The sequence below is a fragment of the Balaenoptera physalus genome (genome assembly GCF_965194825.1).
Source record: "Balaenoptera physalus genome assembly, chromosome: 4".
NCBI lineage: Eukaryota > Metazoa > Chordata > Mammalia > Artiodactyla > Balaenopteridae > Balaenoptera > Balaenoptera physalus.
In genome coordinates this window covers 1,643,966-1,665,324 of record NC_138891.1, presented here as the reverse complement: position 1 = coordinate 1,665,324, position 21,359 = coordinate 1,643,966, and the positions used below count along the sequence as shown (strand labels likewise).

The 21,359-nt window shown below is 43.4% G+C and overlaps 1 protein-coding gene across 5 annotated transcripts in view; it reads left to right on the top strand.

The window, feature by feature from the left end:
* RARB (retinoic acid receptor beta) overlaps window positions 1-21,359 on the top strand; it is a 460,352-nt gene that overhangs the window by 261,266 nt on the left and 177,727 nt on the right. The window contains exon 1 of one of the 5 annotated variants that reach the window (XM_082460773.1): window positions 18,238-18,349. The exons of 2 other annotated variants lie outside the window; for them this stretch is intronic. In XM_082460773.1, coding sequence (XP_082316899.1) covers window positions 18,241-18,349 — 109 coding nt within the window. In that variant the 5' untranslated portion in view covers window positions 18,238-18,240. Of the gene's footprint in view, window positions 1-18,237; window positions 18,350-19,606; window positions 20,288-21,359 lie in introns of those variants that run through there. 2 more of the 5 variants (XM_082460770.1, XM_082460772.1) reach the window with 2 other exon arrangements.

Genomic DNA, 21,359 nt, shown 5'->3' with positions numbered 1-21,359 from the left:
GCTTGATTTGCAACCCAAGATATGATCTATCCTGGGGCGGTGGAGAAGGCAAGATGGTGGTGCCCATGGAGGTGGCCGTGTGTACGAACTCAGCGGCCCAGCTTTGGAGCTTCCTCATGTGAGCACTTGAGAAGAAAGTGTATTCTGCCATGTGTTGGCTATTGTAAACAGTGCTGCAATGAACACTGGGGTGCATGTATCCTTTCAAGCCATGTTTTTCTCCAGATATATGCCCAGGAGTGGGATTGCTGGCTCATATGGTAGTTCTATTTTTAGTTTTTTAAGGAACCTCCATACTGTACTCCATATCATATTGTACTCTGTATCAATTTATATTCTCATCAATAGTGTAGGAGGGTTCCCTTTTCTCCACACCCTCTCCATCATTTATTGTTTGTAGATTTTTTTGATGATGGCCATTGTGACTGGTGTGAAGTGATATCTCGTTGTAGTGTTGCTTCTTTTAATAATTAGTCCTAATTTTTTTTACTTACAGTGAGGCCATTCAAATTGCCTTGAGACAGTAGATCATAGTTTCTGCCTCTTTAAAATTTCTACCAAGTTGTACACGGCAGTATCTTCCAAGAAGTCCTTTTTTTCATTCATTCAGCAAATATTTATTGAAGGATTACTATGTGTCATGTACTGTTCTTATTACTGGGGTCATTACAGTGAACTGGATAGAGTGGCTGCCCTCAAGGAGATTACTTTCTATTATAGTAGACATACAATAAAGAATAAATGTATGCCAGGTAGTAATAACGTCCATAAATTTTAAAATTTAGTGTCAAGGAACAGACAGTGATGGGGATGACCTAGAACCCTATTTTAAATAGGATCATTAGTGCCTCAATTAAGGCAATATATTCATGAAGACCTGAAGAAAGGGATAGAATAAGTCTTGTTGATATCCAAGCAAAGAGTATCCGGGCAGAGCAAAAATAAACTCAAAGATGCTGAAGTAGTGTATTTGGCATGCTTAAAAAATAGCTGCAGAGGGTCCTGGGGGTACTTGAATTGAGAATTTTAGATCTTGAAGAAACCCTCGATATTACCCAGTTCCAATATTGCTGGTAGATTTCATCTTCAAAGTCAATTCACATGAATTGGTGGTGAATGCCTACAGTAGAAGTCAGTAAGTCTTTTCTATCAAGGTCCAGATCATAAATACTTTCAGCTTTGTGGGACATACCGTTTCTGTTGCAGTCACTCAACTCTGTCATTTGCAGAAAGCAGCCACAGTAATATGTAAACAAATGGGAGTGTGCTGTGCTCCAATACAACTTTATTTTACTGGTGGGCTGGATTTGGCCCTTGAAGTCTGCCAGCATCTGGGCTAGTATGGTGTTGGGCAGTCTTACCTGCATCTTTCAGAGGGATTCATTAGTGATTCTGTTGTGGGCTCACATGGGGCACCTCAGCCGTGTATTTGCCACTGTGAGTCAAACTGCCTCCTTGTGTTACCCATTAGACCAGACAAGTTCTCACAAGCTGTTAGTGGAAAGTTAGCTCTCTGGTCTCCTAATTCAGTTTTGTTACACTAGCCTGCCCTCACCCCTCCAGATGTGCCATCAATTACTTTACCTACATGACAGTTATAGGGCTTTGAGGGATGTGGGTGCAGCCCCCATGGCTAGAGCCCACCTAAGCCTGAATGGAAGACTTTCCTAGGAAGTGGCCGGTGATTTTCAAAGTTAGAAGTAAGGGTTTCTGCAGAGCTTTGTCGTATTGTGTCTTTGCCGCCCAGAAAAACAAGTGAAAGACTGAAGCTGCAACATGGGTGGACGTGGACATCTGCTGTGTCCCCTGCCACGTGCCTGTCCTCGGCAAGAAAGGAGAGCAGACCCTGGTCCAAGTAGAAAAGAAAAGCAGATCTTTAACATAAGGGAGACCTCACAGGAGGGATACCAAGATAATCATTTTTCTTATTTATAGTTTTAAACATGTCAAAGGAGATTTGAGTAATTAGAATATAGACTGAACTTGATTTCAAAAGAGACCCAAACTATGATGGCATAAATAAGATAGAAGTTAATTTCCCTCATGTGATTGTCTAGAGATAAGTGGTCCAGGCTGGCTGGGTAGCTGTGCTCCATGTGGACATCCAGGGATTCAGGGTCCCTCCATCGCAAGGCTTTGCCATCCCTGGGCGGCTGCCCTCTTCCCTACGGTCTGGGCTGGGTCCCACGGCATTTTAGCTGGCAGGAAAGGGAGAAGATAGACAGTGGCAGGTGGGAGAGTACTTTTTCAGGACGTGACATGGAACTTGCACACAGCACGTTTTGCTGATGAGAGCATGATCACATAGCCACACCTGGCTGCACAGGAGGCTGGGAAACACCCTCTCTATCTGGGGAGCCATGTGCTTAGCTAAAAATCTATTAATGTGGATTTTTAAAGGGAACTGTGAATTAAGAGGGAGGCTGGAGTTAGCAGTTCGCCACAGAATTTATACAAGGAGGTGAAAATTTTTTCTATTTTTACCTAATATATAAATAGTAATGCCTAACGTTACATAATACTTTAGAGATTTAGAAAAATCTTTCTCATACATTATTTCATTTAATTTTTCAACATTATCTTCCCTTGAAGTAAACACTATGATTGGAAGTAGATATTATCTTCATTTATGTGAAGTAAGGCTCAGAAGGAGTGTGACAGACATAGAGAACAGACTTGTGGTTGCCGAGGGGGAGGGGGCTGGGGGAGGGAAGGACTGGGAGGATGGGATTAGCAGATGCAAACTATTACATATAGAATAGATAAATAACACGGTCCTACTGTATAGCACAGGGAACTATATTCAGTATCCTATAATAAACCATATGGAAAAGAATATTTAAAGAAAGAATGTATGTATATGTATAACTGAATAATTTTGCTGTACAGCAGAAATTAACACAACATTGTAGGTACTTCGCTGGTGGTCCAGTGGTTAAGACTCCGAGCTCCCAATGCAAGGGGCCCAGGTTCGATCCCTGGTCAGGGAACTAGATCCCGCATGTCACAACTAAGAGCCTGCATGCCACAACTAAAAGATTCCACGTGCTGCAGCGAAGATCTCGCACACGGCAACGAAGATCCCACATGCCGCAACTAAGACTGCAGCTATTATTTAGTGCAGCGAAATAGATAAATAAACACACACACACACACACACACACACACACAATACAACATTGTAAAGCAACTCTACTTGAATTAAAAATTTTTCTAATTAAAAACTTTTAAAAAAAGGAGTGTGAGATTACCAAAGCCATACGGCGGCTACATACAGAGCCCAAACCTCACTCCAGGCTCAGAGCTTTACCATTTGCACTCCTAGAAACTTAACACCTAATCCTCTAAAGGCCTGTGACTTGGTGTTTACCAAGTAGAATGTCCCATCCGATCAGAGGGTCTGACACTTTAGTGTGCAAATCCCTGATTACCCCAATCCTAGAAATTTTCATTACGTAGCCTCCAGCGTGAAACCCTAGAATTGCCATGCTTTGGGAATCACCACAGTGATCTTACATTTTATTATTGTATTTTGCTTAAACAGAGAGGGGAGATAGTTCATATTATTTCTGTCTATTCTTTCCCTTTTTGCATTCCCATGCTTATCTGTTAAATTTTGGAACTCTTGCCTTCTAAAAAATCCCAGCTAATTTCTTTTGAAGCACCTCTAACTCAAGACAAAAATCACACAATGATAAAATGTCAAAAACTAATTTTGGACGCCACCATATAACCTCTCACACAGAAGTTTTCAAAGCCCTTGGTTGAGGGGGTGGTTTTATACCCTATAGTTTGAAAGGAGAGAAAAAATGGTTTTTTCATCCAAAATATTTGTTTTTTCATATTGTGTGTGTGTATAATGTACATATATACTTATTGTTTCTCCAGCAGAAATTTCTCGGAGATTTCTAGGTGGCTGTATCCTACCCTCGATTCCCACCCAATCGCATTGAGCTTTTTATTTGCCTTTTTCTCCGTCAGACACCAGGATGAATTTAAACTCCAGTCCCTGGCCAATGGCCTCTCCGATGTGTTTGCTCTGTTTTACATTCCCTTTCCCTGTAGAATCAGATGGAAATTCCTTTGGGGCCTTTGAGTCAGAAACTATTGTGTTGCTAATCAAACTTGGCTTCATTAGCATTTCAAATCCTGCAATGTTCTCAGAGATCAGTGTCAGGTCTGAGGGCTCCCCACCCATGACCTGATTTGCCAGACCTGTTTAACGGAAATCAGCAGTGGCCAGTGCCTTTGACCTTATTTCTCCCAGCACACTTCACCGAGAAATCCTTTTCAAGGATTCTAGAGAAAAGACGCATGTACAATCTGAGAAGCTTTACTTGTATCCCTCTCCCTACTCTAGATATTGCTGCCAAAAAGCCACACTCCCTTCATCACCTCCGGTAGCTGGATCCTGGGTGGATGATGGGTAGATGGGTAAGTAGATGGGTAGATGGACCACGTGGTGGGTGTATAACTAGAAGGGTAGATGGATTGGTAGATGGGTAACGGACAGGTGGGTGGATGGGTGAAGTAGAAGAGTGAGTAGGTGGAGAGGATGGATAGACGGATGCATGGATGAATGGATGGGAAGAGAAGATAGATAAATCATGCCAGTCTTCCATTTTGTGCAATATCCTTGCCATTTAATTATCCATAATTGGCCTTATGTTCCTGAGGCTAAATACCACTTCGCAGAAATCAGCATGCCAAGTGAGCTACTTTCTGCCTTCCACAAGGAGCGTCAGGGTGGGACTTGTTAAATATTTCATTGCCATTCTGACTCAGTGTCTGCTTTGTAAAATAAAAGACACCATCCTTTTTTAAAATATAATATATGTAATAGTGCTTCAGCACTGTGGAACTTAAACCAGGCACCTATAGCAAAATCTCCTGGGGAACTTGCCCTAATTGCTTATGCCTGGACCTCACAGCCTGAACTGTACATCCTGGTTGAAAATTACTGCCCTGACAGAAGTGTCTCTGTACCTTGTACCAGAGGTAGTTGAGTAGTGTTGGAGCTCTGTGTTCCTGATGTCACTTTCTCCTTACAGACATTCCACTGACATTTTTTAAAGTACGTATTATATCTCAGGCAGTGCTCTAAGTGCTTTTTACTTGTATTACCTCGTTCGATCTTTACCACAATCCTTTAAGGTAGGAACCATTAATATCTGCTTTTTACAGGTGAGGGAATTGAAGCGGGTAGGGGTTAAGTAACACAGGACCAGGGTCACACAGCTGGTAAGAGGTGAGGCTGGAGTTGAAACTCAGTCCATGTCCAGACTCCACGACCCCACCCACCAGGCAACATTGCCTCTCTGATCACTCAGCTCACCTTTTAAGAACCCTGGTCCAATAGAACTTTCTGCAATGACGAAAATGTTCTATATCTGTGCTGTCCTGTTGACATGATAGCCACTAGCCGCATGTGGCTTTCAAGCACTTGAAATGTGGCCAGTATGACTGAGCAACTAAGTTTTTAATTGTATGGAATTTTAACTAATTTAAACAGCACGGTTTAAGAACCACCTAATAGCCTCTGGTCATACGGATGATCTAAAAAAATTAAGTGCTGAACTAGGCTTCAGGAAGACATCTCAGCTATAGCTATTATCCTTTATTAATACTATTAACGTGAAATAATTACAAAGCACTCTTAGAATCCTTTGTGCTTCTTTCCACCCCTAAAAGAGTCTCACGATTCTTCTAAGCGCTCTGCCAGCTGGGTGGCACATCTACCCTTAGCTCATTGGAAGATGTATTGAGATGAGACAGAGCAAATCATTCAGGCAGACTAATACAGACGGGTTGTAGCATGGTGGTGCCATTGGCATTTATTCTCAGGAGTCATTGTGACATTTTCCATCTCCCAAATACTTGCCATCCTATGTTAGGGGAAGTGGGAGTTGATGGAAATAACTGACTTTAAAGCAGGGTTCGGGGACTTCCCTGGCGGTCCAGTGGTTACAACTCTGCGTTTCCACTGCAGGGGGCGCGGGTTCCATCCCTGGTCGGGGAACTAGGATCCCGCATGCCGCCCGGCGTTCAGTGGTGGGAAAAAGGAAAAAAACGGAAGTACGGGGGCATCTGTGCTCATTTCAAGGAGAGATGCCATCCCACACTCCTTACACAAGGAAATGAAGAAAATGAGTAGGAAAGTGGGAAATGATAAGCCAAGAGAGAAATAAAGATGGCTCTGGATGAAGTAATGTAAGAAAAGAGCCATATTATTTTTTGTGTGGTATACAAGTTGAAATTGGGTGAAGCTTTTTAACGGGAAGGAAAATTACAGTGTTAAGAAAACCCAAATGTATATGGCTAGGTTTTATAGCATAGAGACAAGGCAATGTAGAATTTGGTGAAATCATTATATATTGGCTTAGAACAGTGGTGGAAAAACTGCAGCCCATGGGTTAACCCAATCCACTGCTGGTTTTTGTAAATAAAATTTTATTAAGTACACACATGTCCATTCATTTACGTGTGGTCTACAGCTCCTTTATATTACAGCAGCAGAGCTGAGCAGTTGCAACAGAAACTGTATAGCCTGCAAAGCCTAGAACATTTCCTATGGCCCTACACAGAAAAAAGCTTACTGACCTCCATTTTAGAACAAAAGGAGAATATACGTTAGCATAACTGTTTTGGAGTACTATTTTGTGTGGCCATCAAATTTTAAAATGCACATCATCTTTGACCTGGCAACACTGCTACACTGGTACACATACCCACAGGGTTTCTTAAAACACTGGAAAACCGAAAACAACCTAAATGTCCACTAGCTGAGCACTGTTAAATGAATTACAGTGCATTTGTGCAAAGGAATACTGTTCAGTTGTTGATGTTGCTTAATTGAAGTGTAGTTGATTTACAATATTATATTAGTTTCAGGTTTACAGCATAGTGATTCAGCATTTTTATAGATTATACTCCATTAAAAGTTATTACAAAATAATGGCTATATATCCCTTTCCTGTACGATATATCCTTGTTGCTCATCTATTTTATACATAGTAGTTTGTATCACTTAATCTCCTACCCCTTGCTTGCCCCTCACCCCTTCCCTCTCCCCTCTGGTAAACAGTGGTTTGTTCTCTATATGTGTGAATCGATTTCTGTTTTGTCATATTGATTCATTTGTTTTATTTTTTTAGATTGCACATATAAGTGATAACGTAATTTGTCTTTCTCTGTCTGACTTATTTCACTAAGCATAATACTCTCTAGGTCCACCCAAGTTGTTGCAAATGGCAGAATTATATTATTTTTTATGGCTGAGTAATATTCCATTGTATATATGTACCACATCTTCTTTATCCATTCATCAGGTGATGGACACTTGGGTTGCTTCCATGTCTTGGCTATTGCAAATAATGCTGCTATGAACATTGGGGTGCATGTATCTTTTCAAATCAGTGTTTTCGTTTTTTCTGGGTATACACTATGGAGTGAAATTGCTGGATCATTCAGATTTCTCCTTTGCATTTTTTGAGGAAACGCCATACTGTTTTCCATACTGGCTGTACCAATTTACATTCCCACCAACAGTGTATGAAGGTCCGCTTCTCTCCACATCCTTGCCAACATTTCTTATTTGTTGTCTTTTTGATGATAGCCATTCTGAGAGGTGTGAGGTGATATTGTGATTTTGATTTGCATGTCTGTAATAATTGAGGACCTTTACATGTGCCCGTTTGCCATCTGTATGTCTTCTTTGGAAAAATATGTCTATTCAGGTCTTCCGCCCATTGTTTAATGGGTTGTGGGTGTTTTTTTTTGTTTTTTTTTTTTACCATCTTTATTGGAGTATAATTGCTTTACAGAGGTGTGTTAGTTTCTGGTTTATAACAAAGTGAATCAGTTATACATATACGTATGTTCCCATCTCTCTTCCCTCTTGCATCTCCCTCCCTCCCACCCTCCCTATCCCACCCCTCTAGGTGGTCACAAAGCACCGAGCTGATCTCCCTGTGCTATACAGCTGCTTCCCACTAGCTATCTATTTTACATTTGTTAGTGTATATATGTCCATGCCACTCTCTCACTTTGTCACAGCTTACCCTTCCCCCTCCCCATATCCTCAAGTCCATTCTCTAGTAGGTCTGTGTCTTTTATTCCTGTCTTGCCCCTAGGTTCTTCATGACCTTTTTTTTTTTTTTTCTTAGATTTCATATATATGTGTTAGCATACGGTATTTGTTTTTCTCTTTCTGACTTCACTCTGTATGACAGACCCTAGGTCCATCCATCTCACTACAAGTAACTCCATTTCGTTTCTTTTTATGGCGGAGTAATATTCCATTCTATATATGTGCCACATCTTCTTTATCCATTCATAAGTGTTGATGGACACTTAGGTTGCTTCCATGTCCTGGCTATTGTAAATACAGCTACAGTGAACATTTTGGTACATGACTCTTTTTAAATTATGGTTTTCTCAGGGTATATACCCAGTAGTGGGATTGCTGGGTCATATGGTAGTTCTATTTTTAGTTTTTTAAGGAGCCTCCATACTGTTCCCCATAGTGGCTGTATCAATTTACATTCCCACCAGCAGTGCAAGAGTGTTCCCTTTTCTCCACACCCTCTCCAGCATTTATTGTTTCTAGATTTTTTGATGATGGCCATTCTGACTGGTGTGAGATGATATCTCATTGTAGTTTTGATTTGCATTTCTCTAATGATTAATGATGTTGAGCATTCTTTCATGTGTTTCTTGGCAATCTGTATATCTTCTTTGGAGAAATGTCTGTTTAGGTCTTCTGCCCATTTTTGGATTGGGTTGTTTGTTTTTTTGATATTCAGCTGCATGAGCTGCTTGTAAATTTTGGAGATTAATCCTTTGGCAGTTGCTTCATTTGCAAATATTTTCTCCCATTCTGAGGGTTGTCTTTTGGTCTTGTTTATGGTTTCCTTTGCTGTGCAAAAGCTTTGAAGTTTCATTAGGTCCCATTTGTTTATTTTTGTTTTTATTTCCATTTCTCTAGGAGCTGGGTCAAAAAGGATCTTGCTGTGATTTATGTCATAGAGTGTTCTGCCTATGTTTTCCTCTAAGAGTTTGCTAGTGTCTGGCCTTACATTTAGGTCTTTAATCCATTTTGAGTTTATTTTTGTGTATGGTGTTAGGGAGTGTTCTAATTTCATACTTTCACATGTACCTGTCCAGTTTTCCCAGCACCATTTATTGAAGAGGCTGTCTTTTCTCCACTGTATATGCTTGCCTCCTTTATCAAAGATAAGGTGACCATGGATGTGTGGGTTTATCTCTGGGCTTTCTATCCTGTTCCATTGATCTATATTTCTGTTTTTGTGCCAGTACCAAACTGTCTTGATTACTGTAGCTTTGTAATATAGTCTGAAGTCAGGGAGCCTGATCCCTCCAGCTCCATTTTTTCAAGATTGCTTTGGCTATTTGGGGTCTTTTGTGTTTCCATACAAATTGTGAAATTTTTTGTTCTAGTTCTGTAAAAAATGCCAGTGGTAGTTTGATAGGGATTGCATTGAATCTGTAGATTGCTTTGGGTAGTAGAGTCATTTTCACAATGTTGATTCTTCCATTCCAAGAACATGGTATATCTCTCCATCTATTTGTATCATCTTTAATTTGTTTCACCAGTGCCTTATAATTTTCTACATACAGGTCTTTAGTCTCCTTAGGTAGGTTTATTCCTAGATATTTTATTCTTTTTGTTGCAATGGTAAATGGGAGTGTTTTCTTAATTTCACTTTCAGATTTTTCATCATTAGTGTATAGGAATGCAAGAGATTTCTGTGCATTAATTTTGTATCCTGCTACTTTACCAGATTCACTGATTAGCTCTAGTAGTTTTCTGTTAGCATCTTTAGGATTCCCTATGTATGGTATCATGTCATCTGCAAACAGTGACAGCTTTACTTCTTCTTTTCCAATTTGGATTCCTTTTATTTCTTTGTCTTCTCTGATTGCTGTGGCTAACACTTCCAAAACTATGTTGAATAATAGTGGTGAGAGTGAGCAACCTTGTCTTGTTCCTGATCTTAGTGGAAATGGTTTCAGTTTTTCACCATTGAGGACAATGTTGGCTGTGGGTTTGTCATATACGGCCTTTATTATGTTGAGGAAAGTTCCCTCTATGCCTACTTTCTACAGGGTTTTTATCATAAATGGGTGTTGAATTTTGTCAAAAGCTTTCTCTGCATCGATTGAGATAATCATATGGTTTTTCTCCTTCAATTTGTTAATATGGTGTATCACATTGATTGATTTGCGTATATTGAAGAATCCTTGCATTCCTGGAATAAACCCCAGTTGATCATGGTGTATGACCCTTTTAATGTGCTGTTGGATTCTGTTTGCTTGTATTTTGTGGAGGATTTTTGCATCTATGTTCATCAGTGATATTGGCCTGTAGTTTTCTTTCTTTGTGACATCTTTGTCTGATTTTGGTATCAGGGTGATGGTGGCCTCATAGAATGAGTTTTGGTATGTTCCTCCCTGTGCTATATTTTGGAAGAGTTTGAGAAGGATAGGTGTTACCTCTTCTCTAAATGTTTGATAGAATTTGTCTGTGAAGCCACCTGGTCCTGGGCTTTTGTTTGTTGGAAGATTTTTAATCACAGTTTCAATTTCAGTGCTTGTGATTGGTCTGTTCATATTTTCTATTTCTTCCTGGTTCAGTCTCGGCAGGTTGTGCATTTCTAAGAATTTGTCCATATCTTCCAGGTTGTCCATTTTATTGACATAGACTTGCTTGTAGTAATCTCTCATGATCGTTTGTATTTCTGCAGTGTCAGTTGTTACTTCTCCTTTTTCATTTCTAATTCTATTGATTTGAGTCTTCTCTCTTTTTTTCTTGATGAGTCTGGCTAATGGTTTATCAATTTTGTTTATCTTCTCAAAGAACCAGCTTTTAGTTTTATTGATCTTTGCTATAATTTCCTTCATTTCTTTTTCATTTATTTCTGATCTGATCTTTATGATTTCTTTCCCTCTGCTAACTTTGGGGTTTTTTCGTTCTTCTTTCTCTAATTGCTTTAGGTGCAAGGTTAGGTTGTTTATTTGAGATGTTTCCTGTTTCTTAAGGTAGGATTGTATTGCTATAAACTTCCCTCTTAGAACTGCTTTTGCTGCATCCCATAGGTTTTGGGTCATCGTGTCTCCGTTGTCATTTGTTTGTAGGTATTTTTTGATTTCCTCTTTGATTTCTTCAGTGATCACTTGGTTATTAAGTAGTGTATTGTTTAGCCTCCATGTGTTTGTATTTTTTACAGATCTTTTCCTGTAATTGATATCGAGTCTCATAGCGTTGTGGTCGGAAAAGATACTTGATACGATTTCAATTTTCTTAAATTTACCAAGGCTTGATTTGTGACCCAAGATATTATCTATCCTGGAGAATGTTCCATGAGCACTTGAGAAGAAAGTGTATTCTCTTGTTTTTGGATGGAATGTCCTATTAATATCAATGAAGTCCATCTTGTTTAATGTATCATTTAAAGCTTGTGTTTCCTTATTTATTTTCATTTTGGATGATCTGTCCTTTGGTGAAAGTGGGGTGTTAAAGTCCCCTACTATGATTGTGTTACTGTCGATTTCCCCTTTTATGGCTGTTAGTATTTGCCTTATGTATTGAGGTGCTCCTATGTTGGGTGCATAAATATTTACAATTGTTATATCTTCTTCTTGGATTGATCCCTTGATCATTATGTAGTGTCCTTCTTTGTCTCTTGTAATAGTCTTTATTTTAAAGTCTATTTTGTCTGATATGAGAATTGCTACTCCAGCTTTCTTTTGATTTCCATTTGCATGGAATATCTTTTTCCATCCCCTCACTTTCAGTCTGTATGTATCACTAGGTCTGAAGTGGGTCTCGTAGACAGCATATATACGGGTCTTGTTTTTGTATCCATTCAGCGAGTCTGCGTCTTTTGGTGGGAGCATTTAATCCATTTACATTTAAGGTAATTATCCATATGTATGTTCCGATTCCCATTTTCTTAATTGTTTTGGGTTTGTTATTGTAGGTCTTTTCCTTCTCTTGTGTTTCTTGCCTAGAGAAGTTCCTTTAGCATTTGTTGTAAAGCTGGTTTGGTGGTGCTGAACTCTCTCAGCTTTTGCTTGTCTGTAAAGGTTTTAATTTCTCGATCAAATCTGAATGAGATCCTTGCTGGGTAGAGTAATCTTGGTCGTAGGTTTTTCTCCTTCATCACTTTAAATATGTCCTGCCACTCCCTTCTGGCTTGCAGAGTTTCTGCTGAAAGATCAGCTGTTAACCTTATGGGGATTCCCTTGTGTGTTATTTGTTGTTTTTCCCTTGCTGCTTTTAATATGTTTTCTTTATATTTAATTTTTGACAGTTTGATTAATATGTGTCTTGGCGTGTTTCTCCTTGGATTTATCCTGTATGGGACTCTCTGTGCTTCCAGGACTTGATTAACTATTTCCTTTCCCATATTAGGGAATTTTTCAACTATAATCTTTTCAAGTATTTTCTCAGTCCCTTTCTTTTTCTCTTCTCTTCTGGGACCCCTATTAATTCGAATGTTGGTGCATTTAATGTTGTCCCAGAGGTCTCTGAGACTGTCCTTAATTCTTTTCATTCTTTTTTCTTTATTCTGTTCTGCAGTAGTTATTTCCACTATTTTATCTTCCAGGTCACTTATCCGTTCTTCTGCCTCAGTTATTCTGCTATTGAACCCTTCTAGAGAATGTTTATTTTCATTTATTGTGTTGTTCATCATTGTTTGTTTGCTCTTTAGTTCTTCTAGGTCCTTGTTAAATGTTTCTTGTATTTTCTCTATTCTATTTCCAAGATTTTGGATCATCTTTCCTGTCATTACTCTGAATTCTTTTTCAGGTAGACTGCCTATTTCTGCTTCATTTGTTAGGTCTGGTGGGTTTTTGCCTTGCTCCTTCATCTGCTGTGTGTTTTTGTGTCTTCTAATTTTGCTTAACTTACTGTGTTTGGGGTCTCCTTTTCACAGGCTGCAGGTTCGTAGTTCCCGTTGTTTTTGGTGTCTGTCCCCAGTGGGTAAGGTTGGTTCAGTGGGTTGTGTAGGCTTCCTGGTGGAGGGGACTAGTGCCTGTGTTCTGGTGGATGAGGCTGGATCTTGTCTTTCTAATGGGCAGGTCCACGTTTGGTGGTGTGTTTTGGGGTGTCTGTGGCCTTATTATGATTTTAGGCAGCCTCTCTGCTAATGGATGGGGCTGTGTTCCTGTCTTGCTTGTTGTTTGGCATAGGGTGTGCAGCATTGTAGCTTGCTGGTCATTGAGTGGAGCTGGATCTTGGCGTTGAGATGGAGATCTCTGGGAGATTTTCACCGTTTGGTATTACATGGAGCTGGGAGGTCTCTTGTGGACCAGTGTCCTGAAGTTGGCTCTCCCACCTCAGAGGCACAGCCCTGATGCCTGGCTGGAGCACCAAGAGCCTGTCATCCACACGGCTCAGAATAAAAGGGAGAAAAAAATAGAAAGAAAGAAAGAAAGAAAGAGGATAAAATAAAATAAAGTTATTAAAATAAAAAATATTTATTAAGAAAAAAGTTTTTTTTAAGTAAAAAAAAAAACAAAAACGGACAGACAGAACCCTAGGACAAATGGTGAAAGCAAAGCTATACAGACAGTATCACCTACAGAAGCATACACATACACACTCGCAATAAGAGAAAAAGGGGAAAAAATAATATATCTTTGTTCCCAAAGTCCACCTCCTCAATTTGGTATGATTTGTTGTCTATTCAGGTATTCAACAGATGCAGGTACATCAAGTTGTTTGTGGAGCTTTAATCCGCTGCTTCTGAGGCTGCTGGGAGAGATTTCCCTTTCTCTTCTTTGTTCGCAGAGCTCCAGGGTTCAGCTTTGGATTTGGACCCACCTCTGCGTGTAGGTCGCCTGAGGGCGTCTGTTCTTCACTCACACAGGACGGGGTTAAAGGAGCAGCTGATTCGGGGCCTCTGGCTCACTCAGGCCAGGGGGAGGGAAGGGTACGGATGCGGGGTGAGCCTGCAGCGGCAGAGGCCGGCGTGACGTTGCAGCAGCCCGAGGCGCGCAGTGTGTTCTCCTGGGGAAGTTGTCCCTGGATAGCGGGAGCCTGGCAGTGGCGGTCTGCACCGGCTCCCGGGAGGGGCGGTGTGGAGAGTGACCTGTGCTCGCACACAGGCTTCTTGGTGGCGGCAGCAGCACCTTAGCGTCTCATGCCCGTCTCTGGGGTCCGCGCTGATCGCCGCGGCTCGCGCCCACCTCTGGAGCTCGTTTAGGCGGCGCTCTGAATCACCTCTCCTCGCGCCGTGAAACAAAGAGGCAAGAAAAAGTCTCTTGCCTCTTCGGCACTTCCAGACCTTTTCCCGGACACCCTCCCGGCCAGCTGTGGTGCGCTAACCCCTTCAGGCTGTGTTCACGCTGCCAACCCCAGTCCTCTCCCTGCGATCCGACAGAAGCCCGGGCCTCAGCTCCCAGCCCCGCCCGCCCCGGCGGGTGAGCAGACAAGCCTCTCGGGCTGGTGAGTGCTGGTCGGCACCGAGCCTCTGTGCGGGAATCTCTCCGCTTTGCCCTCTGCACCCCTGTGGCTGCGCTCTCCTCCGTGGCTCCGAAGCTTACCCCCTCTGCCACCCGCAGTCTCCGCCCGCGTAGGGGCTTCCTAGTGTGTGGACACCTTTCCTCCTTCACGGCTCCCTCCCACTGGTGCAGGTCCCGTCCCTATTCTTTGTCTCTGTTTTTTCTTTTTTATTTTGCCCTACCCAGGTACGTGGGGAGTTTCTTGCCTTCTGGGAGGTCTGAGGTCTTCTGCCAGCGTTCAGTAGGTGTTCTATAGCAGCAGTTCCACATGTAGATGTATTTCTGATTTATCTGTGGGGAGGAAGGTGATCTCCGTGTCTTACTCTTCCGCCATCTTTCTCCACTATCCTGTTTTTTTTTTTAATTGAGTTATTTATTGTTGTTTTTTAATGAGATAGTTCTGTATGTACTATTTATTACTAAATAGAAAAATGTCGCAGAACAGTATGCATTATTTGATTACACTTGTATAAAAGCAACAAACAATCCCCCCAGAAGATACAGGGATATATGCCCGGCACCTGGCACAGGGCTCGGCATTTGAGGAGTGAACACATGGAGAGTTTACACATTACTTTTTCACTTTTTAATCTCCTGGACTCTGATTGTTTATGAACATGCACTACTTTTTAAAAAATCTAAATTAAAACAGGGAAAAAATAAACAAGAGGAAATAGCCACAGGTAGGCCTCCCCGGCTCCCACACACGAGCCGGTGCCATCAGGGGTGGCCAGGGGGCTGAGGACCCACTGGAGCCCGTTGCTGGCACTGCGGGGCTCGAGGTGGGGGGGGGGGGGTCGGGGGAGGCAGGAGTTTGGTCTCCAGGTGGGACCGGCAGGAACCCGGGGGCAGGAGCCACGCACAGCAAACGCGGGGAAGCGCCCAGGAGGCCACTCGGGTCTGGAACGGGAGGGGGGTGGTGGCCCCGTCCTGGGGACATTGTCCGCAAGTAACGGGTGGGAAAACTTCGTCCAGGAAACTGGGAAAAGCAGGAAGCTACAGAAGAAGGAGCCAAGGGAAGGAAGGACGCAGCGGCCAGCCCTGGAGGAGAGACGTTTCTGAGGAAGAACACGTGTTTCCTGGGCTCTGAGAAGACCCGGCGTCTGCTCGGATGCGGGCTCACGTCTGGGATGCAGCTTGCTGCCTGTGGGCCTGAGAATCACGGACACCACCAGTCCCGGCCCAGGAGCCGGTGTTAAGACTGACAGGCCAGGGCGCTTTCTGCTGTGGATCAGTGTGAGGACCTCCCCAGCTCCCAGCGCGGTAAGCGGCTGAGCCAGGGGTGCAGAAGCCCCCGGACCAGCTCAGCACTTGCCCTGTGCCGCCGCACACCCCCGTCCGGGCTGCCCTGCCGAAACCCACGCTCCCTCAGTGCTGCTGGTTGCTTTTTCCGCAGAAGTGTGGCAAGAGGCTAACGGTAAAAAAAAAAAGTAAAAGTAAATAAAAGTAAATAAAAATAAACGAAAACAAAACCATGAAAGAGACAGGTGTGTCTTCTTAAAATACGATCCGTGTCCGCCGCTCTCCGCCCCACCTCCGTGTGGCCAGCACTTTGCGTGACTTGTGCCTGGGGTGGATGTCAGCGCCTGTGAGAATCTTTTTATTTAGACATCACGAGGCATGTGACCAGTTTTGAACACGGCCGGCTGCAGTGCTGGTGCACAGAGACGCCTGCTCTTTCTTCACCAAACTCTCCAGTTGAAACATGTCTGCAGAGCATGATTCATGGTGTTTCTTTCTGGATTGTCCAGTGGGTAATTGCTGTACAGAAACCAGAGAAACAGATGTAGACCCTGAACCCTGGCTATAAATTTTTGTTTTATGATTATGGGTTTCAAATGTGCTGTGTCACACTGACAAATACACAGTTACTCTGAAACAAAATGAATTTGGGGCTCAAACTTTTGCTGTTTTGTTTGTTTGTGGTTGGAAATACTTTTATTAGAGTTCCTTTTATCATTGATCAAGCATAAAGAAAACAGGGGCAATGACATATATCAGAATGTTATTTTATGCCTTACTAAGAGGATATTTGGGCAATGGTTCTTCCAAATTGTTTAATTAATGTTTAAAATAGGTGTCGATAATTTAAACTTCATTATCCACAAATTAACTAGGCCATTTTTCACCTTCTACCTGTTCATTAATCTTTATGGTGCATGGATATGTATTAAGGAACTGGGGCTTATTTGTGTATCTTTCCCTTATCTTTTTTTAAGATGAAGAAGGTAGAAGAAGAATCAGGTTTTCAAGAAGTATAAGAATTAGATTTACTGACGAAGAAATAAGAAACGTGTGGCTAAATTTGGGGGCTGCTTTGTAAGTTAACACTTGGATTAAATAATAACCCTAATAGTTGCTATCCACGTAATCGATTCATGATGAGAAATGATGAACTGACTAGTGAATACTGTCGCACCGTAAAACACCCATAATGTTCCACTCACAAGGATTTAAGCCCTGATCCTTCATTTCAAGGCTCAAGTTTATTTCTCTACAGTTAAGAGAACTGTGTTCCTAGGTGAATAGAAATGTAAAATTTTCTTGTGCAAAGAAAGAAAACACCAATCTCTGAACCCCTACCACACAAAGAGACACAGACACACACACACACAAACACACACACACACACACACACTCACACACACACACACCTCTCTGTTATTGTTTTTGTGCCGTGACAGATTATTGAGGAAAGAAATTTGGGAGCCGTTGTCTCCCTTCCTAGATGAGGCTGATAACTCTAGCTTAAGAACTGAGAGTAAACAGAATTTGGGGGACCCCATCCGCATGTTCACTTCCTTGTGACCAGTGCACCCTACCCTTTGGAAAGATGCCGAGTGAGCAAGAAAGCGCCATGGGTAACCCGTACACACACACCTGGCCATGGTGCCATGTTTCTCATCTCTTAGTTCCTCCTGCTGTACTTTAAATACAGCTCCCTCCTCTCCCTCCTCAAAGAACTTTTCACCCACCTCCATGATCCTGTACAAAACTAGCCCAGTTTCCAAGGCACTCTAAGGACCTTAAATAAGCATTTGGAGCTATAAGTCCCATGGACCACGCAGCAATTGGCACACAATGTGGTGCTTTGTGTATCTTTACAACTATCTTAATGACAGAGTGTTAAATGTTTTGTAAATTCCTCTGCGCCCCTTGTTTAAAATGTGTGTTTTCTTTGTAGTTAAAGGATTTCTTATAATAAAGCTCTGTTACAAAATGATGACCATATAAAAGAGAGAGAGAATAACAAACACATAGTTTCAGCAAAAGCTTACCCCTTTATCGCCCTGGACTTTGCAATCGCAAGAACTGAGCTTGCCGGGCTGAAAATTGTTTGCCTACACCTTCCTGAAAGAGTCTTTGACTTGGTAAGTGTGTGCCATGCATACTTTTCATGTTACACCATGAGTGCCACTTAGCAACTCTGCTAGCCGAGCAGCACGGGGCGAGTGCCCGACAGGCTTTTAGAAGGCTTGGATGCCAGGGCACATTCCAGCCCATTCACAGAAAGGAGACTGCAGTGCGCGCTTCCCTGCGAGAGGCAAGGAAGCCGTCCCCCCCTGCCCGCCCACTCGCCCTCCCTGCTTTGTGGGAGAATTATTAGTCAACGGTGGAGGGGCAGTGGAGGACTTAACGTGTTTTAATCCCTCCCCCGGAGCTTCCTTTCTTTGATGTACGTTGCATCCTTTAAGCAAGTGGTGCAAAATGGCTGCAGGGTGGATTGGCTCTCCCGTTCACAGCTTTCTGCCTGGGTTGATTTGTAAACTCTGCATCTGTCCTTCTCAGGGATGGCTGAAAAGCTTAAGTGTGAGAGGTACAAAAAATTAGTCCCTTTTCCTTAAAGTTACTGTCTTCTAATAAATAGCCAAGTTTGAGCAGGGGCTAGTATGGGTGAAAAGTGGCCCTTGGAAATACAGAACTTTCACACTTAACCAGTTCTCAAAATCTGTGTGTTATGTGGGGGTGGGGTGGGGTGGGGATGGGATGAGAGGGCTCATCCGCGCTCGTCCGCAACAGAAAAGTAATTTCCACGTTGGGCTGGGATTCCAGGGAGCTGGGTTCTAGCCATGATTCTGGCTCTGGGACCTCAAGCGGCTCTCAGCCTCCCTGGGCTTCTGTTTCCCCTGTTAAAAATAAGAGGATGAGTCACAGCTAACTGGTCTAGGGTGTGTGCTGAGTGCCATGCAAGCACTGTTTCTTTTTGTCCTCACAGCAATCCGTTGAGGTGGCCAGTAGCATGCTCCCATTTTTCAGATGAGGAAGCTGAGGCTCGGGGAGGTTAGGTACTTGTCCCAGATCCCATAGCTGCTCAGTGGGTTGGAATCTAGTTCAGTTTGACTTCCACATCCACACTGTTGACCACTGTGTTATATTATGAGGTCCTGCATATCTGTGTGATTGTCTGTGTGTGTCTGGGGCAGGAGGAACTACCGATAATTCTCGACTCCTTCGTAGGCTGCGTGTAGACTTGGGAGAATTTTAAGAAGTAAATGAATCCAAAAAGCTGGATTTTTTTTTTTTTTTTTTTTTTTTTTTTTTTTTTTTACTCCCGAGCCAACGCAGTCCCTTCGGCCTGCAAGAGGGACAGACAGAAAAAGACTATCAAATGGAAAGTTTCTGGACCCCAGGCTTCCCCAGGGGCGGCTCTTCTCCGTGCTCCGGTTTACGGCTTGCTGTGCTTTTGCAGGAGTGGAAAAACACACACGTTACAAGGCATTTAACAGACAGACAGGCGCACGGAGGAATGTAAAGGCTGGGTCGGGGGCGGGCGAGGGGGGCGCGCGGCCGAGCGAAGCCCCGCGAACTGGGGCGCAAAGGGCGGGAGCTGGCGAGCGGCGTCCCGGCCCCGCGCGCTCCTCCCGGCGGCTCCGGACCGCGCGCGCTCCTCCTCCCTGTGGCTCCGGGCGCCCCGGGCCCCGCGCGCTCGGAGCGGAGACGCGGGGCGGGAGGTGCGCGCGCCCGGGCCGCGGGCCGCCCGCGCGGCGGGGCTGCTGGGAGTGCTCGGCTCTGTGAGAATCCTGGGAGCTGGTGATGTCAGACTCGCTGGGTCATTTGAAGGTTAGCAGCCCGGGAAGGGTTCACCGAAAGTTCACTCGCATATATTAGGCAATTCAATCTTTCATTCTGTGTGACAGAAGTAGTAGGAAGTGAGCTGTTCAGAGGCAGGAGGGTCTATTCTTTGCCAAAGGGGGGATCAGAGTCCCCGCGTGAGCCGCCTGAGGACGGGGATGCCGAGGACGCGCGCGAGCCGGGCAGGGCTGGTCTGGGCACCGTCCGGGTAGGATCCGCACCGCATTCCGAAGGCTTTTTGCAGGCGTCTGCCTAGAAGGAGAACTTGGGCTCTTTCTGGGAACCCCCCGCCCCGGCTGGATTGGCCGAGCAAGCCTGGAAAATGGTAAATGATCATTTGGATCAATTACAGGCTTTTAGCTGGCTTGTCTGTCATAATTCATGATTCGAGGCTGGGAAAAAGACCAACAGCCTACGTGCCAAAAAGGGGGCAGAGTTTGATGGAGTTGGGTGGACTTTTCTATGCCATTTGCCTCCACACCTAGAGGATAAGCACTTTTGCAGACATTCGGTGCAGGGGAGATCATGTTTGACTGTATGGATGTCCTGTCAGTGAGTCCTGGGCAAATCCTGGATTTCTACACTGCGAGCCCGTCTTCCTGCATGCTCCAGGAGAAAGCTCTCAAAGCATGCTTCAGTGGATTGACCCAAACCGAATGGCAGCATCGGCACACTGCGCAATGTAGGTTTATTTTTTCCCTTCTTCTACCAAGAAAAAAATATGAATTGTCTCGCTTGCATGCAATGAAGACATTGGAAACAAATTGCACTGGTAGCCAGACAAAGGATTTAATGATTTAATGCTGAAAGGGTGTGCTATGCTGGTGTGCATATTGATTCCCTCTGCTGAAAATTTCCTGTTAGATGTTTTCTTCCCAAACAACCCCTGCCGACCCCTGCTTCTCTCCTTACCGACCCTACAGTCCCTTGAAAACAGTTTTAGAAAATGTGCGTGGAGGGGGGAAAAAGTAGAGTGACCACAGGACTTTGAAACATTCTTCAAGTGAGGCAATTTGACAACGTTTGTACAGTTTTTACTAAGATATGTGCAGAGGGGAATTTAACTTTGCTGTTCTTTGGATTAGCTACTAGTTATATGTATATCCCCCCTTGTGTGTTTTCAACAGTCCAAAGTAATTAAAATATGACATCTTCCTTGCAAGGAATTTAGCCTAATTAAGGTTGCTGCTGCTCCTGAAGTTCATAAACCACCAGTTAAAGCTGCCGCCGCCGCCAATGTTTTCCTTGCGGAGGAAAGGCAATATTTCTTAGCATTGACCCTGCTGCCACCTTTCCGAGTCACTTTGTTGCTCTAAGAAGTTGCTGTTTTGCTAGAAAACTACTGGCAATGAACACCCCCTTGGGCTGAGCCATCCATTATTTCCATATCTTGCAATTCAGCCGGGAACCTGGACGTCGGTTAAAGGGAAGGAAACATAAGTGGGGTAGCCCAGTTTTTTAAAAAAATATTGACTAGTTGGTTATCTGACTCTGAGAGGGTGCCGAGGCACGCACTGGTCAACAGTAGTAGCCTGGCTGCAGGCTTGAGAAATGACCAGCAGTCCCAGAAAATCCCACCTTCGGGTGGCTGTAGTGGGAGCCTGCTGGACGCATCGCTGCCCTGACAGTGATTTAGATAAATGGCTCCGCTATCTATCAAAATGTTTTTAGTACTTTATTTGACAATTCATTGGAGCATTAGCCTGAAAATGACATTTTAAATCTTTGTTTTCAAAGAGGTCAAAGTTTAACTG